The 21,426-nt window shown below is 46.2% G+C and overlaps 1 protein-coding gene across 3 annotated transcripts in view; it reads left to right on the plus strand.

The window, feature by feature from the left end:
• Positions 1 to 21,426, plus strand: part of nol4lb (nucleolar protein 4-like b) — an 86,531-nt gene that overhangs the window by 39,307 nt on the left and 25,798 nt on the right. For all 3 annotated transcript variants that reach the window (XM_076275791.1, XM_076275792.1, XM_076275793.1), the window contains one exon: positions 4,156 to 4,300. In XM_076275791.1, coding sequence (XP_076131906.1) covers positions 4,156 to 4,300 — 145 coding nt within the window. The remainder of the gene's footprint in view (positions 1 to 4,155; positions 4,301 to 21,426) is intronic.

Here is a 21,426-nt window from a genome sequence, read left to right on the forward strand (position 1 = left end):
TTAAGGTACACATTTCTCAAATGATTTGATTGAAGAACAAGATAGGTTTTTTTTTTTTCATCAATTGGCTTGAAGGTTTCTTATTATCACGGACAACGGCACTCGGTAAGAGCTTTGGTATGCATTTCGACCAACCTACCCTTCAGCATAAATGATTTTGTGAAGCATGCAGCTCTTCTGAATGTAATAAAGGGGTGTTATTCTGGTAAAATATGATCTCCTGGATACAGGACGCTGAGTAGCAGCCATAATTTACTTATTGGGTTTGGGTCCGACATAAGGTTCAACTTCAGTTTCCATGGCAGCCAGTAAACATACCATGGTCTCTCCCTATTTTTAGAGGACTAGGTTCTGCCGCAGAGTAGGCATCTCTCAGGCTTTCACAATGAGCAGAGGGGAAGAGGAGGAGGGGATGGAGGGAGAGCCAGAGAGGAGAGCGAGAGAGGGAGGGGGGAAGGGAAGGGAACAGGTGGAGGAATGCTTGTGTGCCTGCTGCGGAGGAGCAGGGGTCTCTGCCTCCCTGAATGCAGGCTTTCACACAAAGAGGCAGAAGGGCCTGAGTGAGTGAGCGAGCGTGGATGAGGAAACAAAAGAAACAGCCAGCAGGAAGGGGGATGCTGGATAACTGGATTAGCTTCAAATGACTCCAGCCAGGTTCCGGCTTCTGCTAAAAAGCTGCTCTCGTGACAGTCCCCATGGTGCACATGCTTATCTCCTTATAGCATAGATGCTGAAGGAGAGAAGCATTGTCGCTTTGAATCTTTTCCGAATTTTCTTTAAGTTCATAAATCGATTTTGAGGAGGGAAAAAGAACAGAAACGGTATTAGCTTGAACCTTCTGTGATGTTCCCAAGCACTAGCAAAGTTGTGTGTGTAAATGAAACTATAGCAGCCCTCTATATATGTCAAAGCTTTCCATATGGAATAACAGCCAAAGTCTTTCTTGGAGGATCATCAGTCATTTTGGTTTGTGGTAAGCATATCTATATTTATGAGCCTAGATGTCGTGTTTCAGTTCAAGGAACCGTCATGAAGCAACGTTTCAGTTTCCTTCATCTGGGCCCAACGAAACTTCAGCGCCAAAGTCCAGCCTGCTTCTGACAGACACGGCTGTAAGCTCTCTCTCCAGTGTTAAAAATAGAAGCACACCCAAGTTAATGATTTTTTAAACAGCCCAGGCCCCTTTCTCTTAATTCGAAATGCCATAACCGCCCTGCATTCTAGGATGTGGTATGTGTACCCCAGCATAAAAGAACCTGCTAAATGCAGTCTTTTTTCAGCACATGGGGTGATGTTTGAATTTTTAGGAATGCCAGAAGGCATCTCAAAACGACAGCAGCTGTGAAGGTGTAAGCTCAACCATTTTGCCTGCTTTTTCAGTTGCCCCCCATAATCAAGCAGCACTCAGGATCTTGGAGGTGCTGGCATTATGAGAGAGCCTATCATTTATCTGGGGAAGTAAACGAGCAGTTTGGCTCAGCAGATGAGACGGCTGCTGAGGCAGAGTTGAGGATGGGGTGTGGGTGTGTTGAGGCTCTCTTCAGTGCAGCCTCTCCCAATGAGAGACAACTCTTTTGTGCGTTTGTAGCTGTCAGCCAAAGACAAAAGATGGATTCTGAACTGTTATTTCAACTCACATCATCTATTCACCAGCTTGATAATCTCCATAGACCAAGGATGCTCTCTGTAAAGTTATATCAGCTGAGCTGGTCTTTTTTGTTTTGTTTTTAGTTTGCTGAAAGAAAGAAAGTCATGCTGAAAGAAATGTTACCTAGCAGGCCCTTGTGTTTCATTCTCTGCAGGCAGTGATTTGTTTTGGGTGGGTGGAGGGTTGTCGTCATCTGCATATAGATGAGGGGAATGCATTAGTGGAATCATTAATGAACGATAAAAAACGAATAAAGGGGAGGGGGGGGGGCACTGCAAGATTGAGACACCGGGCTAAAAATTATAGCAAGTAGATTTGGTAACCCCACCATTGTTTCCAAATTGGATTTTTATCTGTGCCACTCACGCACAAGGCAGCCAGTTAAACATGATTTTTAAATGTAACATAATTGAAAAAGATTTTACCCTTTGAAAAATTGCTAAACTTCCAATTAAATGAAAGTCCTTTTCAATCACTCATTTTCTGAGCCAACCTGAGGTGTGACAGTACAGTTATATTCCTTTAGCAACAGTAGTTGGTTCACTGAAAGTCTATAGCTCGTTGTCAGACTGCTACACTTCATCTAGTGATTACAATTCAGTGAAGAGGTAAAGCACTTCATAGAACACAGTTCTCCCCACTGTCCTCACCCAGGTAGCCTGTACTTGTTGACGAGTTGAGTGAGTAGAGGCTGATTGTGCCGTTTTGAGCCGCTTGGCCTCATGAGGTTATCCTTTAATGACCTAACTGACCTTGTACTTTGCACCAGTCATTCCTGGACAGACCACTAGTGACAAAAGGACACCTGGGTCATCCTGAGGGCGTCCCCGCGCTGAGGCCTTGAACCCTCTGTTGTTTGCAGGATGGCAAGATGATTGTCAGTGCCAATGCCCAAAGTGGTCTCAGCATTAGCTGTACGATGAAGTTCACAAAACAACATTATCAGACCAATAAAGGGGTTGTATTGGGCCAAAGTTCCATATGGGCTATGGAGAATGCTTGTGCCAGTCGGAGTCTCTGTCTCCACTAAAAAGGAACCTTACAGTACAAGGACACCTGGGACCTCGCTTAGTGTAGTTTTGTTTTTGTTCGTTCATTGTGTCTGATTGAAGACCAAAGTATTATTTGACATTACAATCAGGAGCACAGTTTGTTCTTGGGTTGTCCTTGCAGTGTATACATTATTTGAGGGCTTAGCTTTTAAGCAGACTGGCATGTTTTTCTCTCTTAAGAGAAAAACATCTTGAGTCTATCAAGGATAAAGTTTCCGTGTCCTTGCAGTAGTTTTTAAGGTGCTTCTAAGTGTTCCTTTCTGTTTATCTTATTCTCTTTTATTTTTTGGTTATATACCAGACCGGTTTAATTACTTTGTGCTAAAGATTCAGATGTTCTCGCTTCACATTTCAGAGTTAATGTGAACATTTTAGTCAGGGGTGTTGGAAAGTGATGGATTAGGAGAGGGATAGAATAGTGATGAGATATAGACTCTCTCACATTCTCTCTCTCTCTCTCCCTCTCTCACTTTCACTCTCTCTCTCTCTCTCTCTTTCACAGTTTCACTGTCTCTCTGTCTCTCTCTGTGTGATGCCTGAAAGGCAGCTGTTGCTCTCTGGATCTCATTACTGAGAGTGCTGGGGCTCCTCAGATCCACCTCACAAAAGTCAAACAAACAGGAGCGAAATGAATGTGAAATCAGGTCATGAATACAAATTAAGCGAGCGAGCCCCGTCTCACATGTGCGCTCCCACTCTCTCTCTTTCTCTCCTTAAAGCACCATCATGCTGGCTTTGGGGTGGGTTTGGATGCACCTCTGCTCACCACCCGGGATGATGCAGAGGAAACCGGGCGTATGTGCAGAATATGAATCAGGCCGTTCCTTCAGTAGGAAATCGTAACCATGCTGAGTGTTGTATTATGTATTAGGGTATGTATAGTTTTGCAATGTGGGCGTGTATTGTTGCAGTGAAAAGGGCTTTCATTTCTTTTGGTCTTTTGTAGTTTTGTGTGTGTGAAGAGATTCTTAGAGGAGATTGAGCAGGTTTTTTTTTTCAAGTGTGTAGTTTTGCTCTTGTTTTTTTCCCTTAGTGCTTCCGGGTAGAATTGTGCTCAAATAGTTAATAATACAAAGGTTGAGGCCTGTTTTTTGATCTGGACAACACTTAGAATAAATGCTGCAGATAGATGTGCATCCCTGTGGTGTGTATGTTTAGGCTTGAGCATCACACCTCGTGCTCTGTCAGGCTCTGCAATCATGTCACTCCTTTGGTTCCGCAGTGAGTGGCTCTACTGTAAGTCAGCTCCACCCTGGCTTCCATCCCCCTGACAACCTGTTTCTGGTGTCATAGACAATCACTGGCCTGTCCATAAGAAGCGATGTAACCTTTCCTGTATTTTGGAATGCTCGAGCACACAAACATTCTCTCAGCTCCTTGAGCTGTCTCTTAAGTGACAACCCTTTGTTTTTGTCTCACCCCCATTCCCCATCTGCATCTCTCTGTCTGTCTCAGGATGAGAGTTCAGTGAGCAGCGAGGACTTTGATATGAGCGACCCCACATGGATATCAGCTGAACACGGACCCGCGTCTGACCCCAACGCCCCCAACCACACAGACAGAATGCACAGCCCGCAGAACGCACACAAGGAGGAGGACGGTAAGAGTGCTCCCTATCTCTTTTTCTTCTCCACCCTCTGTTCCCTTGCGCTCTCTCCATCACAACCCCAATCACAGCTCAAGGAGAGTAGACGTGATTTCCTTGCCTGATAAGAGACAGTTACTCCAATCCACACACACAAGCAAACACACACACAGAGAGGCCACCCCTTCAACAGGCTGAGCTGCAAGGAAAAATATGACTCCTCATAGGGCACTTGTGTATCCCAGCAAGGCATGTGCTACTGCTCACTCAAGGGTGTAGTTTCACACACACACACACACACACACACACACACACACACACACACTTTGCACACATTTCACGGTGTTTGCTCGGGGAAAGAGCAGACTCTCTGCATAGTGATGTGAGGGGGGTGGATAGGCCAGGGCAAGGTGAGGGGAGATGCAGGAATCGATTCTATTCAGATGCCCTCACCCCTCCGCCAGGCCCTGCTGGGTGGTGGGAGAGGGGAAGCAAAGGGGTACACGGATGAGGAGGTGTGGGAAAGGTTGAGACAGAGAGGACCCTGGTGAAGGAACCGTGCAGGAACTCTTGTCAGATTGATGAAATTCTCAGTTCTCACCATGATGTTCACCCCTCCCATAGATCCGTGTGGGAGCAGCAAATGAAAGAAATAAGAATCGGAAGGACACCTGGGGGGAAAGAATCCCACTGTTACATCTTATGTAGTGACTTCTGGTGCGCTGAAACTCACTCCCCTGAACAGTGTGTGTTACTGTAACGCTCTGTAGGATGTTGCATCTAACCCTGTCCTCGTCTGTCTTTTCTTTGGCGATATGGGGGCAAGTGGTGCAGCTGTCATTTTGTTGCAGTGGAGGTTATCGGCAGAGAGGAGGCCATCAGCTCAACGGGAGCTCTGCTGAGACACAGTGGGAAGCAAATTGAACAAATCCAACAATAGCTGCTAAAGGACCGCTGTCCTCACAGGATTTCATTTGCTGCTGTTTTGCACAGAGCTAAACCATATGAAGTAAAATGATCAGCAGCCTTTGCCACCATCACCTGATCACGGTACCTGACAAAAGCATATAAGTGTCCAGGTGATCCTGCGTTCAGGTGGTCATCCATCAGATGATCTTGCATTGCTGGAGCTTTCAGCAATCAATCATGAGCCTCACTTGACAGAGCATTGTCTTGAAAAAAAAGCAATGTAATGTAGAAATGGTAACAGCTTTTCTAATTCGCCCATGCTTTATGACCATTTCCTTTCTGTGGCTATTACAGGCATGGAAGGCAAAACCTAACTTTGAAAAGCCCCATATGTCCCCTAGTCACATCAACTTATTGTAAAGCCAACAAAAGCAAATGGTTTTCTGTGGCAATACCCCTTAAATCCTCTGCCATTACCGCTGGTCATGAAAAGGTCTTGCACTGAGATGTTCACAACCCACCCCTGTATCAGTCTCAGACTGCGGAGGTGATTAGCAATAGCTCCGGAGAAAGTGGAGAAGTGGGTCTTGATGCTCCCTACCCAAACACACACACACACATACACACATACACACACACACACACACACACACACACCCACGGGCACCTCCGTCTGAGAGGCTGGTGCACAGAGCTGTGGGCCGGCTCTTGAGGAGCTCTCAGCCTGAGCGGACTGGAGGGGTCAGAGTCAACTTGTGACAGCGAGACGGAACACTCGGAGACCCTCAGACGCGGGGGAGCCGAGACGGAGAGGGCCGGCCAGGATTGGGCAATCAGGACACTTCTCTCCAGGCTGATTGGCCAATCAGCACACCTCTCTCCAGGCTGATTGCTGCCGCACGCAACGTGACACGCATACACATGCGCTCACTTCTTTTTTACATGTTCATTTACATATAACATAGGCTTTTATCCAAATTGACTTACAAAATGAGGATTAACTTGCTAGCTACATTTTTAAAGAGACCTGAGATGACAGTGAATACTTTTTTAAGAACACCACTAGTTAAAGTGAAGTCGAAGGATATAGTGGTAGAGCGCAAAGGAGTTAGAAGGAAGTAGAAGAAGGGAAGAAAGGAAGTGCATGGTAAGTACATGTAAGGTGTGTTTGTGTTAGGAGAGAGGGAGAGAGGGTACTCTCAGGTACTCTTAAAGTCTTAAAGTCTCTGGCTCTGGGTAGGCTATGTGTTTTTGTGCCCTTGGTAATCAGAGAACTAAGGGACAGTAATAAGTGTTATCTGTCACTGTGTGATGCTCTATTTCCCTCACCTGCACCAAGCAGGTGGTACACACATCCTAACACATTCTGGAGAATGCACAACCACCCACGCATACAGACACATCCACGATAAACAGTCATTCTTGGTCAAGGCTACTGAAGTACAAGGTCTGCACCACTCCCCTTTCAGAACCAGCTGAAGCATCAGTAATGTAACCAAATCAGTCGATGCAGGAGCTGCCATCACTGGCAGATGTGTGAGGGTGATTACTGTGCTCACCTAAGTTAAGTTAAGTTTTATTTAATACTCACATTGCAGTTTTAATAAGAAAACTGAAATACATGAGCATTTACAGTCAGGACAAGAGTTAAAATCATAAATAGGGTATTTAAGCTGAAATACATAAATGAGATTGACATGAGTTGCAATGTATTCAACTACTTTAATGTCCCATTTAGAAGTTTAGTCAGGAATGGTATGACAAACATTTGTTCACCCTGGGTGGCGACGTGAACCTTGGGTCTACTCCCCACCATTCTAACTCCGAGAACCCTATAGCCTCTGGCACCGGTCATCACAGAACACATTGCCGGCTGTTTGAAGAAGCCAGCATGACTTTGATGGGCTTCCCGCTGCAGGTCAGAGGAAAATGTGTGCCGTAAAGGAGAAAGGCAGAGATGGGAATGAATGCTCTGGGTTATTTAATGGCTGACATGACGTGCAGTCACCCGGTAGCTTACTGCCAGAGTTCTGACATCTTTGGCTTGCTGGGTACTGCAGTTGGGAAACTGCATCTGACATGGGAATCACACCTTCACATAGGGACAAATATATAAATATGAGCTCAGCCAGAAGACCACCTCAGGCTTCAGCACTCCGGCTGACTGAGGTTAGGCTGGTGTGAGGTTTCCCGTCATTAGACAGACGCTGTTAAGAGATGTGCGTGGAGAACTGGGCTTCTACTCTATCAAGGAAAAGCAGGCCTGTCAAATCAGTTGTACCATCATTCTGTGTGCTGTGCATACGTGTGTCTGATGAGATCCACGCAATCCCCACGTCAGACTGATAGTCGCAAAACTACTGCGAAAATAAGTGCTCGCTGTAAAAGAGACAGCACAATTTATGCTAATAATGTGCTTTGATATGAAATCAAACATATCACATCAGTGTCTTCCTCCATTTTTTTTTGGCTACCACTAATGGAACAGGCTCTTGTCCTGATTGGATCCATAATTCCTCTTAGATTGGCCTCCTAATTCTGTATAATTTTTGAAATTCCACAGTCTAATAATAATTTTGTCATGTTTAGGTGTCCTTTGCAGTCCCAGGGATTATAAAGTGACAGGGGAACCAACCAGGTCAGAGAAGTCTATGATCATAGGGCTGCGACTAACGATTATTTTTCAGTTGATTAATCTCTTTAGTATTTTCTTGATTAATCGAGTAGTTGTCTAATAGATAAAATGGCAGAAAATGGTGATATTTCTCAAAGCCCAAGAGTATGTCCTCAGGTGTAGTGTTTAGCCCACACACTAAAGATAAGTGAACCATCATAGACGGGTTAATAAAGCCGAATATATTTGTGGTCAAGGAATTTAACTTTTGTTTTAGTTGGCCATTAATTGTATAGTTAAAAACAAATTGATTAATCAATTAATTGTTGCAGCTAGTAGTACTCCTGAATCGCACTAAAAGATTTTAGCTAGGAGTTTTCTCTTAAAAGTTATTCACAAAGCCTTTCAGACCTACTCTTAGTAAGGAAAAATGACAACTCCTAAACTAAGAGTGAGTCTTTGTTGCTATGGATGACATCATTACTCATTCACGAGCTTGACTGAAGTAACCACCTTGATTGGCTGATGATTGTAACGCGGGAATGATTCCAAACACCTCCCTTACGATGATGAGTGACAGGTGACAGGTCTGAGAATGCGTGCGCTACACAAGTAGTGCGAAGGACGGAAGATGATGAATAACTGAATAAAAAGGCCTAGCCTAAATGAATAAAGAGTAAGGCAAAACAAATAGCCTAGTAGCCTAATAAAACATAGGCCTACGGATTGATGCAGTAGGCTAGGCTATCTTTGCAACATTATTAAATTAATCTGTCACCATATGCCTACGTTTGCAAAGAGGAGAACATTTTAATTTGATTCACAATGAAATGTTACATTTAATTTACATGTTGACAATGAGTAGTTTTGGTTATTGTTGTTGTTATAGCATCCCTTTTATGCCTACAATGCAAAATTGTTCCCTCGCGATTGGAAGCTCCTGTTGCGCATACCCATTTCAAAACATCGCAACGTGAAATGCCACAAAAAGCTGTTTGTGAATAGGTCTTAGTGAGTTAGGAGTCCTCTCGACTTCTTTTAGGCTGTCCCAGACTTAGGTGCTACTTTTAGGTCTAAAATGCTTCGTGAATTACTTTTAGTGAAAAAAATTCCCAAAGTTAGGAGTGACACGCCCATTATTTTTAGGAGTTGCTCCTAAATTGGCCACTTAGGAGCAACTTTTAGCCTTAAAATTCTTTGTGAATACGGCCCCAGAAAGGGGAGGCAAGGGAAATCGTGATGATAATCATGTGATGGCCTAATGGAAATAATATTAAAAATGCAGGCCCATTAACATATGACATTTCACCGCGTGTGTTCCATTTGATGATGAGTGTGTTTGCCAAGTTAATCTCAGGGACTTTTGAAAGAAGTCTTCTGAGAGCTGGAGAGTAGTCGAGAAAAGGGGGTGGAGAGGTAAAGAAACAATGAGATAAAATGAGATGGCAAAGTGAGGATAAAATTGAGGCTTTTTACTGATAACTCACTGAAAAGCGTATGTTGTTGCTGCTGCTGTCCTTCAGCCACAGGTCAAGCAACTGTCTTGAGTATGGGTGTGTGTTTGTGTGCATAGTGTGTATGTGTGTGTGTAGTGTATCTGCCACTGACTGTGTGTGTGTGTTTTAAAGGGAGGGGGTCTGCCTGGCAGGGCCTCATTTAACACTGGGAGAGGATGCTTTCTACTGAGATAGGGCCAGAAGCCTGTTAATTATTAACTGCCACCCCTCCACGGCGCACCAAAATAATAAGGGAACTAAATTAATTATTACACGCCAAAGCCCGCTTGCTCGAGTGACGAGGAGCAATTTGTGTTGTTTACAGGAATGACCGCCTGCCGTGATTTAACGCCTGTTGGCGTGTTTATTAGCACCGAGTCTTTCCCAGGGAAGCGGCAATTAGACGCCTGTCTCTGGATCGGACCCGCGCTGCAAGTGCCGTCCTAATGAGGAAAGGGCACGGAGTGAATCGCAGATCACAATGTCGTGGCTCCACACGAGCACAAATAATAGGGGTGGCGTCTGGGAAGGGGGTGACGTTGAGAGAGAGAGAGAGAGCGAGCTCTCTGTACTTCATCTATGCCTAACCGGCTAACTCGCCTTTCACCTGAGCTCTCAGCTTCTCACCCAGAATCCTGCACCTGCACCCTATCAGGAGGGTGTGTGTGTGTGTGTGTGTGTGTGTGTGTGTGTGTGTGTGTGTGTGGTGTGTGTGTGTGTGTGTGTGTGTGTCAGTTCACTTCAAAAAACACACCAGGGCCTTGCTGTGTCCCTGATTACTTTATGGTCTGGAGGAGGGTGCTTTTTCTGAGAGCCGGAGGGGTAAAGGTTGGTCCATAAATCTCCAAAACGCCCTGAAATTTGTACTTATCGGTATCAGTTAAACACACAGGTTTTTTGTTACTTGGGGTAACTAAAAAGCTGGAGCAAGAAGATAAGATAAAGTTTGTCTGTCTAAAGAGGAGTACCTCTTCTTATTCTTAAAAACATGTTACACTAAACCTATAAAAGATTAAAATAAAAGGCATCAGAGGGGAACGTGTTCTGGCATCATGTAGCACTTAAACTTAATACATGTTTTTTGATGGCCAAATCAAAATTCCAACAACGTGCCTTGTGATAATCACTAGGTCAGTTAACTAACACATGGGTTGTTCCAGTAAAATCATGAACTTGTGAAAAAAAACCCAGATAATACAGATTGCCCTTCTGGGATTCCGATGTTTCATACTGTATAGGTATATTTTTTTCACCCAATCTCCTGTGCTTTTGAACTGCCAGGGCAGGGGAGTGATGTCCACTCTGCAAAGTGAGGGAAGAGGAGCGGAGTGGAGGAGATGAGACAGATGTTGGAGAGCGGTAGAGAGGGTGGGGGATAAAATGAGATCACCCACGGATTCCACGGCTGGTCCGACTCAGTGACATTGGTCACAGATGTGGAGAGCAGAGTTAACCCTCTTGCGCCTACCCTAAGCAGCCTAACTCACTGCCCATCACCCACCCTGCACCCATCCTCTCTAGGGTGGGATGTGTGTGTGTGTGTGTATGTACGCGTGATACGTGCACGTGTGGGTGTCATTGGGGGGGAGGGGGGTTGTGCTCAGCCCTTTCTGATACCGCCCGCTCATCTGCATACCGCTACCATGAGGCATGAAGCTCCCTCCAGGGATGGTAGTCGTCACATGAGTTCATGGTGTGTTTACATCTGCCCTGTTTGCATTTGTGCTGTTTACATGTTGTATCTGTCATCACTCAGAGAGATAGAGAGAGAGAGACAGAGGGAGAGAGATACCTAAAAAAAAAAAACCCACAAATAAACTAACAATGTGTTTAACCTCAGCTCAGCTCCCCAAAGATCAGCATGTGGAGATTGCAGCCCCATATGCCTCCACACGCATGTGCTGTAAATAAGATGGAAAACGGAGCACAGCAGTGTGCCGTTCTTCTTTCAGTTTCTGTTTGTTCATAAGGAGCTCTGCATAAGGAGTGACATTGAGGACCCCCCACCCCCCACCCACTGCCCATGGTAAACCGCCTGCTGGGGCTGATCCCCGTGCCTCCCTCCTCCCTGTGGAGATTGGGTTTTTCACTGGAGGGAAATGAGATCAGATAAAGCTCTCTCTTTCCCTCTGTCTATTTCTCTCTCTCTCTCTCTTTTCCTGTCTTTTTCTGTCTGTTACTTCCTGTCCTTGTCTCACACAACCACTACCCATCTCTTTCTCTCTTTCACTTACTCACTTGTTCTGCATTGTATTCAGTCTGTCTCTCTGTCCCTCTTTCTGTCCTCCTCATTTCCATGTGGGACGCAGAGTATATGTGGGGGTGGTAATTATCCAGAACACTGATGCAGATACACCAGACCATTTCACCCCCACCCCCACCCCACCTTTCCACTGAAAGAAGCGAGCTTTGTCACATGACCCCCCTCTGACCTACCTGTCACAACTATCGAGCGAGACATCAGCAGTCACACATCTAGCGTTCCATGACGTGTGTTGTTTGTGTGTGTGTGTGACTTTGTGCATAACATGGTAATTTCAACATGAGGGTATCCACTATATGGCAGCAGGGAAAGAGTGATCCTGCATTTCCTTCTGGCACCATTTCATGGTTTTATTTCCTTCTTCTCAAGTCTACCCACTTGTTTCTTCTCCTGTTCTCGGCACCCTTTTGGCACTCCCGTTTAATGTGCCATCCAGCCTTGAGGATATAGCCCATTTGAGCTGATGGAGTAGGGGAGTGTGTGTGTGTGTGTGTGTGTGTCTGTTTGTGTCTGTGTGTGTGTGTGTGTGTGTGTGAGTGTGATTGAGCATGCGTGCAGACTGTGGGAGAGTATTAAGCTGCGTAGATACTTTATGGACTCATTCGACAGTTTGTCTAAAAGCATGAAGACACCCCCCCCCCCCCCCCAACTGCTGCTGAGCTGGCCAGAGAAACTGAGATAATTGTCACTGTGTTGCTGGACATTGTCACTGACACCGAAGGACGTGTCCACAGGGAGACTATGTGTTCTAATTATGAAATTGCAAATAACAGTCTGTCCACCAAATTTCTCAGGAAAACAAAAAAATCAACATTAAGACAGAACTGACAGTATGGTCAGTGTTCACGCCTCTTGGTGACAAAAGCGAGACTTGCGCAATAGACCTGAGCGGTCGGTTGATGTTTTTTCAGTGAGATTGAGGTTATTGGGAGATAGGGAGGTGCCCTGTTGGCATTGGAAAGGGTGATAAAGGAAGGCGCCAGGAAGGAACGCTGGGCTTTTTGGGCCTGGGTGTTTGGTCTTTTTTATTTGCACTCTAAACAAAGGAGACAAAAGTGCAGACAGCCATAGGGGCAGCCCTTGAACCTGACAGTGAAACAAATCTGGGAGTGGAAGGAGGAGGAGGAGAGATGAGGTGGGAGATCAGGGGCAGAGGAGGTTATTTGTGTGTGCGTGCGTGAGTGTGTGTGCGCGAAATTTGTGTGTGTGTGCGCGAGATTGTGTGCATGCTTGCGTGTGTGTGTTTGTATGTATGTGTAAATGTGTGTGTGTGTGTGTGTGTGGTTTGTGAGTGGAAGAAGTGTGTGTGAGGGGGTGTCAGGGTGTCGGGCCACTCTCAAATGTTTTATGAAAGGGAGTCCTTGGTCTGGTGTAAACGCTGATAGGAAACACTGGCCGCCTGTAACCTTGGCCATCATTGTGTGTATGTTTGCACACTGCCATGAGTCTGTGTGGCGTGTGCATCTGTGTGTGTGCATCTGTGTGTGTGTGTGTGTGTGTGTGTGGGTGTGTGAGTGTGTGTTCATATTTGTATCTGCCAGAGCACCATGTGGGGGAAGGGCAGAGCCTGTGCCAGCGCTGGTCTCCCAGAATGCATCTCTGTGTCACTGGTCCTGCCTCTGCCTGCCCCTTATGCAAGAGAGTGCTAATGATTCTGGGAACAAAGGTCACATACACACACTCACATACATGCAGACGCACAAATCCACACAGTGCTAAGCACTGTCTCGCTGCTCTGCACAGAATTGTCCTCTGTCCCCCCATCTAGCGCACAAGGGTCCAGTCCTAGCAGTGCCCAACCCCTAGTGACAGCAGCCCGTCTTTTGAGTTACAACCCCGGGCCGAATCGGGGCCTCTTCTCCCCCATCTCTGGCAAATAGAGATCCAAGGCCTTGGCTGCCTATGATTTTTTACTGCGGGTTGTAAAGTGTTTATAATGGCTGATGGATGGCACAGGGTGTGGGCCGTAAAGGTGCTATCAGTATGCCGACGTTAATGGACCACAGAGACCCAAAAATAATGGGCCCGTGCTTGGCCAGCGCCCCGTGTGCCTGCCTGCAGCACGCCGGCCCCTGAGGGCAGGGGCATGTATGCACACACACACACACACACACACACATACACACACACTCTCTCACACACACACACACACACACACATACACACACACACTCTCTCACACACACACACACACACATACACACACACTCACACACACTTAACTTCAAGGTGTGTTCCCATGCTCCCGCGTTCCGCGTTCAGTTTCCATCAGAAAGGTTTGAGATTTTTGGCACTGCTGAATGCTGAACTTAGTGTCTGTGCACACACACAGTTTATTATGACCGTGCTATCTTCCCTTCCCTGCAGTCAAAATGCAAAAAAATGGAAAACAAATTTTCAAGAACGCTTCAAAAAGCCCGTCGGCCATTTTGAGGGGGAAGGAGAGGAGCCGAGTCTTTGTGTAGGTCTCCGCCAAATCATGGGGCCGTGCCTGGCTCCTCCTCTGCTGCACCAATATCGATAACCAGCCCACCCCCCTCACCCCCACCCCCTCCTCCTTTGCCTTACTCCTCTCCCATCCCTTCCTCCTCACACACACACACACACACACACACACTCCCACACACAACCCCTCCCCCTCCCCGATTCCAGCAGTAGTGGGCTGTGCCCCTAGCACAGGCAGGGACAATGGCACCGCTCTCTCCTCACTGATACCCAGCCTTAGTGCTCTTAATAAGGATAGACACCAATGGCATCTGTCTCTGGCTTTGTCTGCAGTGAAATATATTCAAAAACACTTCAAAGGTGGTGTCTGTGCATTTCTATGGACACTTTTGTGTGGGGTGAGAATTTTGGAGACCTGTTAGAGAGTCTTTGTTAGAGAAACCAAGACCGAAGAACCAAATAGGGCATATCACCACAAAATCAGTCCAGTTTGTCAAATAAATAAATGTATTGGTTATTCAAATATAATGGTTAATTAACTTTGAAGGGGTCATTTGTTGAGTTTGCCGATCCAGAGAAATGAGTGATAATCTGAAAAGAGTAGATCTATGCCATATGAATAACAGAAAAAAACATTTCTAGTGCTTAGCCTAATGTTTTGACAATCTATTCCAAGATAGAAATGAATTCGGTAGGCTCATTTTATTTGTTGTCAGTTTACTTACCCTATCAGTCACTGACATTCAAAGAAACAAGTTACCCTTGGATATTGAATGTCTAAGAAATGTCCTTAGAAATCCGTTGGTAGATTTGATAGCTGCCCTGTCTTCACCTTCTCTGCTTTTAATGGCTTCTTTATTAGAGGAATTCAGATATGGAAAAATAACAGGCAGACATACATCGGCAAAACCTGGTGAAATTTAGTCAATGGCATTCACCATTTTGATATGCTGAAACAAAAGATGTCTTTCCCCGCAGGCCCGTGTGTGTGTGTGTGTGTGAGCAGAATTTGTTGCAATGATTGAGTGAATGGATAGTTTGCACTAGGAAGGCAATAATGTGTGTGTGTGTGTGTGTGGGGGGGGGGGGGGTGTTCATGGGTGTGTTTTTATAATTATGACACATAATCAGTGTGATTAAGTGGGGAATCATTCTTAAAGGTCATTTTCAGTCAATTTGATCCCTGAGACATGCCACATTAACTAATGTCAGGCTTCCTCTGCATCACCTAAAGAAGCAAATTAATATAGAAAACAAATAGATCAATAGATTGGACTGTTAACCTCTACCCAGACATGCAGCATTTCTTCATTTTCATGTTTCTATCCTTCTCCCTCTCCTTGTAATTCTCTCTCTCTCTATCTTTCTCTGTCTGTTTCTTCTCTCTTCACTCTCTCTCTCTGTCTGTCCTCTTCCTCTCTCTCTATCTCTCTCTCTTCCTTCTGCCCACTGCTTCCACTCTCTGACCGGCTGATGCATGGTCCTCCCACTCCAGGGCAGGGGCAGGCAGACAGGCAGGCCTGGGAGTTCTGTCTGCTCTCTCTCTCAGCTGAGCTCCAGGAGGACTACCTGTCTCTTCTCCCAGCCCCCATGGTCCACTGCCCAGGATGTCTGCGTAGGTTGCAGAGATCCAGGCAATGCCCTAGCAGGCTCCTTCTGTTTGTCTTTCTCTCTTTCTTTCTCCTCCACTCTGCTATTCCTTTCTCTTATTCTTTCTTTCATTCTCTCTCCTCCCTCCCCCTCGCTCTCTCTCTTTCTTTCTTTCTCTCTTTCCTCTCTCATCAGCAAGACAGCAGGTATTGTCTTCACATTTGAAGAGTGTGGGGTACTGGGGGGGAAGGGGGTTGGGGCCCTGGAGGGAGGTGATGGTGCTGGGTGGTGTGGGAGCCAGGGGTGTGGAGTGGGGAGCTGGGTGCTGGGTGGTAGGCAGGGCCGCACCAGACTGGGGAGGGATGGGAAAGGCTCTGGAGGGTTGAGCCGAACAGGCTGCTTCTTTGTATGTGAGAGAACTGCAATCGTGTTGGAGTGAGAGCAGGGAGGAGGAAGGAAGGGCTGCTGGGAGCCTCTCTCTTTCTCCCTCCCTCGTTCCCCATTGCTCTCCCTCTCTCTCTCTCCCTCTCCATCTCAATCGTTCTCTCTCTCTTCGCCCCCCCTTTCTCCTTTTCTCTCTCCCCATGACTATCTCTCTCTCTTTTTTTCTCTTTCTCCATCACTCTCTCTCTCTCTCTCTCCCTCTCATGGTATTGTTTTGCACCTCTCAAGGCCGGAGCCATTGCCTGATAAAGAAGAAGGAGCCGAGCCTGTCAGCCCGAGATATAGAGAAGCAAAGGGGGATGCTGACAGTGCAAGAGACACAGGCTGGGTCTCAGAGACAGAGAAAGGCGTATCATAGGCTCAAATGAGGCTAATGAAGATTTGTGCCAATGGGATGTGCCAGCAACTATACCAGAGACATGGCGGATCATCATTACCCAGCATCCACGCAGTAGATGGGAGAGGGCCAGCTTGTGAATAGCACTGGCACGAGTGAGTGGCAGCTAGTGTGTGCTTATCGGAATGAGTGTCTGATCTTTTATATGTGTGTGTGTGTGTGTGTGTGTGTGTGTGTGTGTGTGTGTGTGTGTGTGTACTGCAAAGAGAGAGAGGGAGAGCTTGAGAGTGAGTGACATCCATCAGCATGTGTCTGTGTGTCAGCCACAAGCTTAAGGGATTAGTTACAGGAGCATGGCATACACTCACACACACACACAAACAAACACACACACACACACCACAGCTGTAGTGTTTGTAGTTTTTCCATCAAGTCTAAAAGGCGCAGTGATAATGCCGTCAGAGTGCGTGCAAAACATGGGAACATCGTAGATGGCAAGAGTAACTGAGATGAGTGCCGATTGTGATTAATGATGCATTCGCACAACGCTGTGTGTGTTTGAAACTGCGCTTTGTGACAAGATAATTGAATTAGTGAATCCCTTGGGAGCCGGACTCCGCAGGGTGTGTGTATGTGTACATGATTGTGTGTGCAAAGTTGTGCCTGATGACGGCCCGTGGGAATCCCAGCCGAATCCAACTGGAAAGTCGGCCCAAATGAGTGTGCTCTCTCACACAGCTGTGTGTCCACATCACAATCGAGAGATGTCCTCTGCTTGTGCTACTGTGTTTCTGTCTGTGTTATGGAAAGTCAACTCCAGATAAATGTATGTGGTCATGCAGTTGGAAATGACCCACACAGCATACGTCAACATTTTGTGCAAGCCATTGGCTCTGTCATGTGTTTATTTGTTCTTTCTGTGCACAGCTATCGCTGTTACTTGACAGGAAGAGCAAAACCAAGGCCACAGCTTTGCAGTCGGAGAGCAGTTTGCTTGTGATTGACATCGCAGATGTTTATCACTGACTCTTCCCACTTAGCTCCTCTGACTCTGAGTGAGAGGCCGACTGAGGCAGAGTGAGCGATGGAATGCCTCAGACGCAGACAGGACGAGCAGATCGGCTCAGAGGGGGCCAAATCCTCTCTCTCACCGATAACAACAACAGTGTATAAATGGAGGAGAGTAAAGAGAATTAAGTATAGTATAGTATATATACTCTTTTGATCCCGTAAGGGAAACAACAGCGGCGCTCGGGGAGCAGTGAGGGGTTAGGTGCCTTGCTCAAGGGCACTTCAGCCGTGCCTACTGGTCGGGGTTCGAACCGGCGACCCTCCGGTTACAAGTCCGAAGTGCTAACCAGTGGGCCACGGCTGCCCCAAGTTATGAGTTAAGCTGAGTTATGAGGGAGGGAAGAGTGAGTCCACAGAAGAAATGGGGGGGGGGGGGGGGGTTTGGCAGATGAAGTACGGGAGAAAGAGGAGAAGCATTGGCAGCAAAAAGAATGGAGAAAGCAGGATAGAGGAAGGAAAGTGAAAGTGAAAATGGGGAGTGCAAAGAAAGTGGGATGTGAGGTGAGAGGAATGAGGATGGAGGGAATAAGGATAAGAGAGAGAGAAAGAAAGAAAGAGAGGAGAGGAGCAGAGGCTTAATAAAGAGAATCAGTGCTAAATCACACCGCCGGCACGAGGAGCACGGGCCAGCTAATGTTTAATGAGTGTGAGAGGCTGAATATTAAACATGATGAAAATCCTAATGACGTCCCTTAGAGGGGAGCGGACGCGAAATGTCAGTGACCTAGATTGAGATCACCTTCCTGCTGAATCTTTTATGGGGAACAAAAATTGGAGCAAATTTAATTTACCGTAGCTAAGAGCCGAATGTTGCGGCTTGGAGCGGTAGTAGATGTGAACATGGAAGCACATGCATGTGTAGGCTATGTGAGAGTTGCATATGTTTGTGTTATCTGCAATGCCAGTGTCGCAACCTGCAGCAAAAAAAAGTCTGTGGGTATATGGAAGAGATACGAAATGGAGATATGGCACCCAGGACTCCTCAAGCTAAATTTAGTGATGGAGCTGTGCAGACCCCGGCTGGCTTATTCTTCCGGCAGAGCTGAGCTGTCTGTCTCAGTGCATGAGAGGAGGCGGTCTGTGCTCTGCAAAGTCCTTGCTTTCCTCTCTCTCTCCCTCTCTCTCTCTTTCTCCCTCTCCCTCTCTCTCTTTTTCTGTGCGTACAACATCTTGCCTGTACACCTAAATTAAAGAGCTCTTTCGTCAGCATGGGAAATACCAAGAATTAGGTTGAGCGTGAAGCATCACAGAGATGTCAGTTTTCCTTTCACTCAGATGAATAGTGGGAAAGAACGCAAGTATTTAAAAAAAAAAGACATGGATGTTCCCCTCCTCAAATGCCCCAATAAAAAACACAACTAAAGCTCAGTTCTTCCCAGTCATTTTCAGCTGGAGGCATGCAATCTCATCTTGAACATGCTCACTATGCATGCCATTCATTTTGTTCCAAAAAAAAGTCACTGCCGTATGACTACATATATGTTTTTGTTTTCCGCCATGGTCATGCCTCATGTGGTCGGTCCTACAGCAACACATGACTCAGGGAGGGCTAAGCTTTTGGCCTGTGGCAGTCGTCCCATCACTCACTGTGCGCTCAGGGCTTGGAAACTTGACCTCTGCAGTGTCTTCCAAAAGCTCCTCTTCATCCCCCTGAGCCTTGTCTTGTAGGACCCAGGTGGGGGTGGGGGGGGGCACGCTCCTGTCACACTCACCTATGCAGATGGGTCAGGGCTCAAGTGTTTCGGCTGAAAGTCGTCTTCCACAAACACACACACACACACGCACACAAAGAGTGACCGACAGGAAGAAGAAGCTTACCACTTACCTGGGTGCTATAAATAGTGAGCTACCCCTGATCTCAATCTCCGAGTCACAAAGACCTATGCCTGTACAGACGACCCTAAACTCCCTCGGCACGCAGTCACTCACACAAACACTTGTCTGTGTCTCGAAACCACAGTCCCCAGGCATAATTGACAAATAGTTTAAGGCTTGGCTAAGCAGCTTTGAGATCGAGAAGCAGGGCCACAGACATCACATGGGGGGGGGGGAGCCACTGAGGAGTGAATGCCACAACCTTTTCCTAACGCTCAAACAGGTACAAATGCAACTGCCAGCACAATCTCTCTTACTCCAGCCATAGGGAGGGAGAGGGACAGTAAAACACAGAGGGAGAGAGGGAGAGAGAGAGAGAGAGAGAGAGAGAGAGAGAGAGAGAGAGAGAGCGCGCAAGAGAGCTTTAGTGCTCTATTTGTAATGGGAGGCAGTGTGTCTCTTAGGATTGGCCTGGGCTTTTGTGGTCCTGTCATGTGGCGCTGTGCAGAGAACAAAAGCAATCCACGCCGCTGGGCCAGTCCCGCTGTCGGGCTGCCATACGTGTGCCGCCCGCACCCCGAGAACATCAGAGTGCCACTCCTATCTGACTAACATCAGCTCACCCTCTCAAAGAACACGGCCTGCTTTCATTTCTCCGGGTTTGTGTTGTCTTTGTCACCAACGTTAATAAAAGCCAGCTGGCTGTGTTGGGGGATACTGTGTGGCAGAGGTGTCCGAGGAGATCTGACCTGATCTGAGCAAGGGACTTAGAAATGCTCTCAGGGAACTTCTTCTATGTGATTTTTCGATCAATTACTGCTGTTTAGATGCCATTGGTGCTGTCGGGCATGCAGGTGGATACTGTTGACGTGTGGGTTGTTGGAAGAGAGTCTCTGAATGTCAGACAGTGAAGCAAGGACGCCAGCAAACTCACAGACCCCCCCACTTCAATTATCTCTGTGCTGTAGGGACCTAGGCAACAAGAAGGGGGTGGCGTCTGTATATAGCACTTCACTGAGTCACACCAGACCTGGAGAAGAGAGATGGTTCCTCATGGCCTTCAGTCCTCTCAGCTGTGTGTGTGTGTGCTTGTATGTGTGTGGGTGGTATACACTTATGTGTCTGGGCTCATGTGTATGTGGAAACGTCCGTCTGTTATGTCGATCTAGGCCTGCACTTTATATGTGTCTCCTTGTGAATGAATGTGCACCCATTTTCTTGTGCTACGTATGTAAAATAACATTCAAAAATGAACTATAGCAACAGAATGAAAAATAAATCCTGTGGTGTCTAGATATTCATTAGTTAGCATGCTAACCAGGTAGCTCTGGCCTGCTCTTACTCATTATGTGACTTTGCACATCAAGAAGTGCTAGTGAGTCAAATGTAGCCATCACCAAAAATTACATTTATTAAATTAGTGACCATAAGTATGTGTTAATTTGTGGAAAAATGGAAGGTTATTTTTTTTTTTAAGTCTCAGTTGATTTTCACAAATTTTGCTGTGTCAAATTTGCGAAAGGAGCTAAATATGGCTGTCCTGTAGTTATGCTGTGTTCCACACAAGTCAAAAGTTGAATATCTCCAATTTCAAATTTTCCATCTCAAATTTAAGGTTGAGGTAGATGGATTTGCCCTCAAACTCTGGGTTTGTGTGGATCAGAACTGAACATTTCTCTGTGGGTATATCAAACTTAGCTGTTGGATTGTTCAACTGCATTATCAAGTAGTAGTAGTAACAAACCAATTTGTCAAGTAGTAATAGTAGTAGTAGTAACAAACCCATTTGTGAAAAATAATGGTTAGACTATCAGCTAGCATGAAATCTCAAGTGCTTAAATGAAGACCCCCAGGGTCAGTTTGCCTGGACTAAATTAATGTAACATAATAACAATTGATTTTGATTATTTTATGCTAGCTTTAGCCTTCAGCCCCTGCCGCCTTGGCCGAACAGTTTTATTTCTGTGAAGAGGAGATGAGGCTGTCCAACCTTAATCATACACTGCTGTCCCCAGTATGCTTGAGGTGGGGAGTATGAATCGTTTAGTTACCAGCCAATAGCTAGTTAGGGGTACAAAATAGCCCCTTTAAGTGAATAATGTATGTTGTAGGTCTCTGTGAAATACAAAGGGAAGGGAGACAAAAAAAGATAAACAG

The sequence above is a fragment of the Alosa pseudoharengus genome, unplaced genomic scaffold, assembly GCF_046254945.1.
Source record: "Alosa pseudoharengus isolate Yale_2024_CS ecotype anadromous, Long Island Sound unplaced genomic scaffold, YU_APseudo_1.1 YU_APseudo_1.1_scf_9, whole genome shotgun sequence".
Classification (NCBI taxonomy): Eukaryota; Metazoa; Chordata; class Actinopteri; order Clupeiformes; family Clupeidae; genus Alosa; species Alosa pseudoharengus.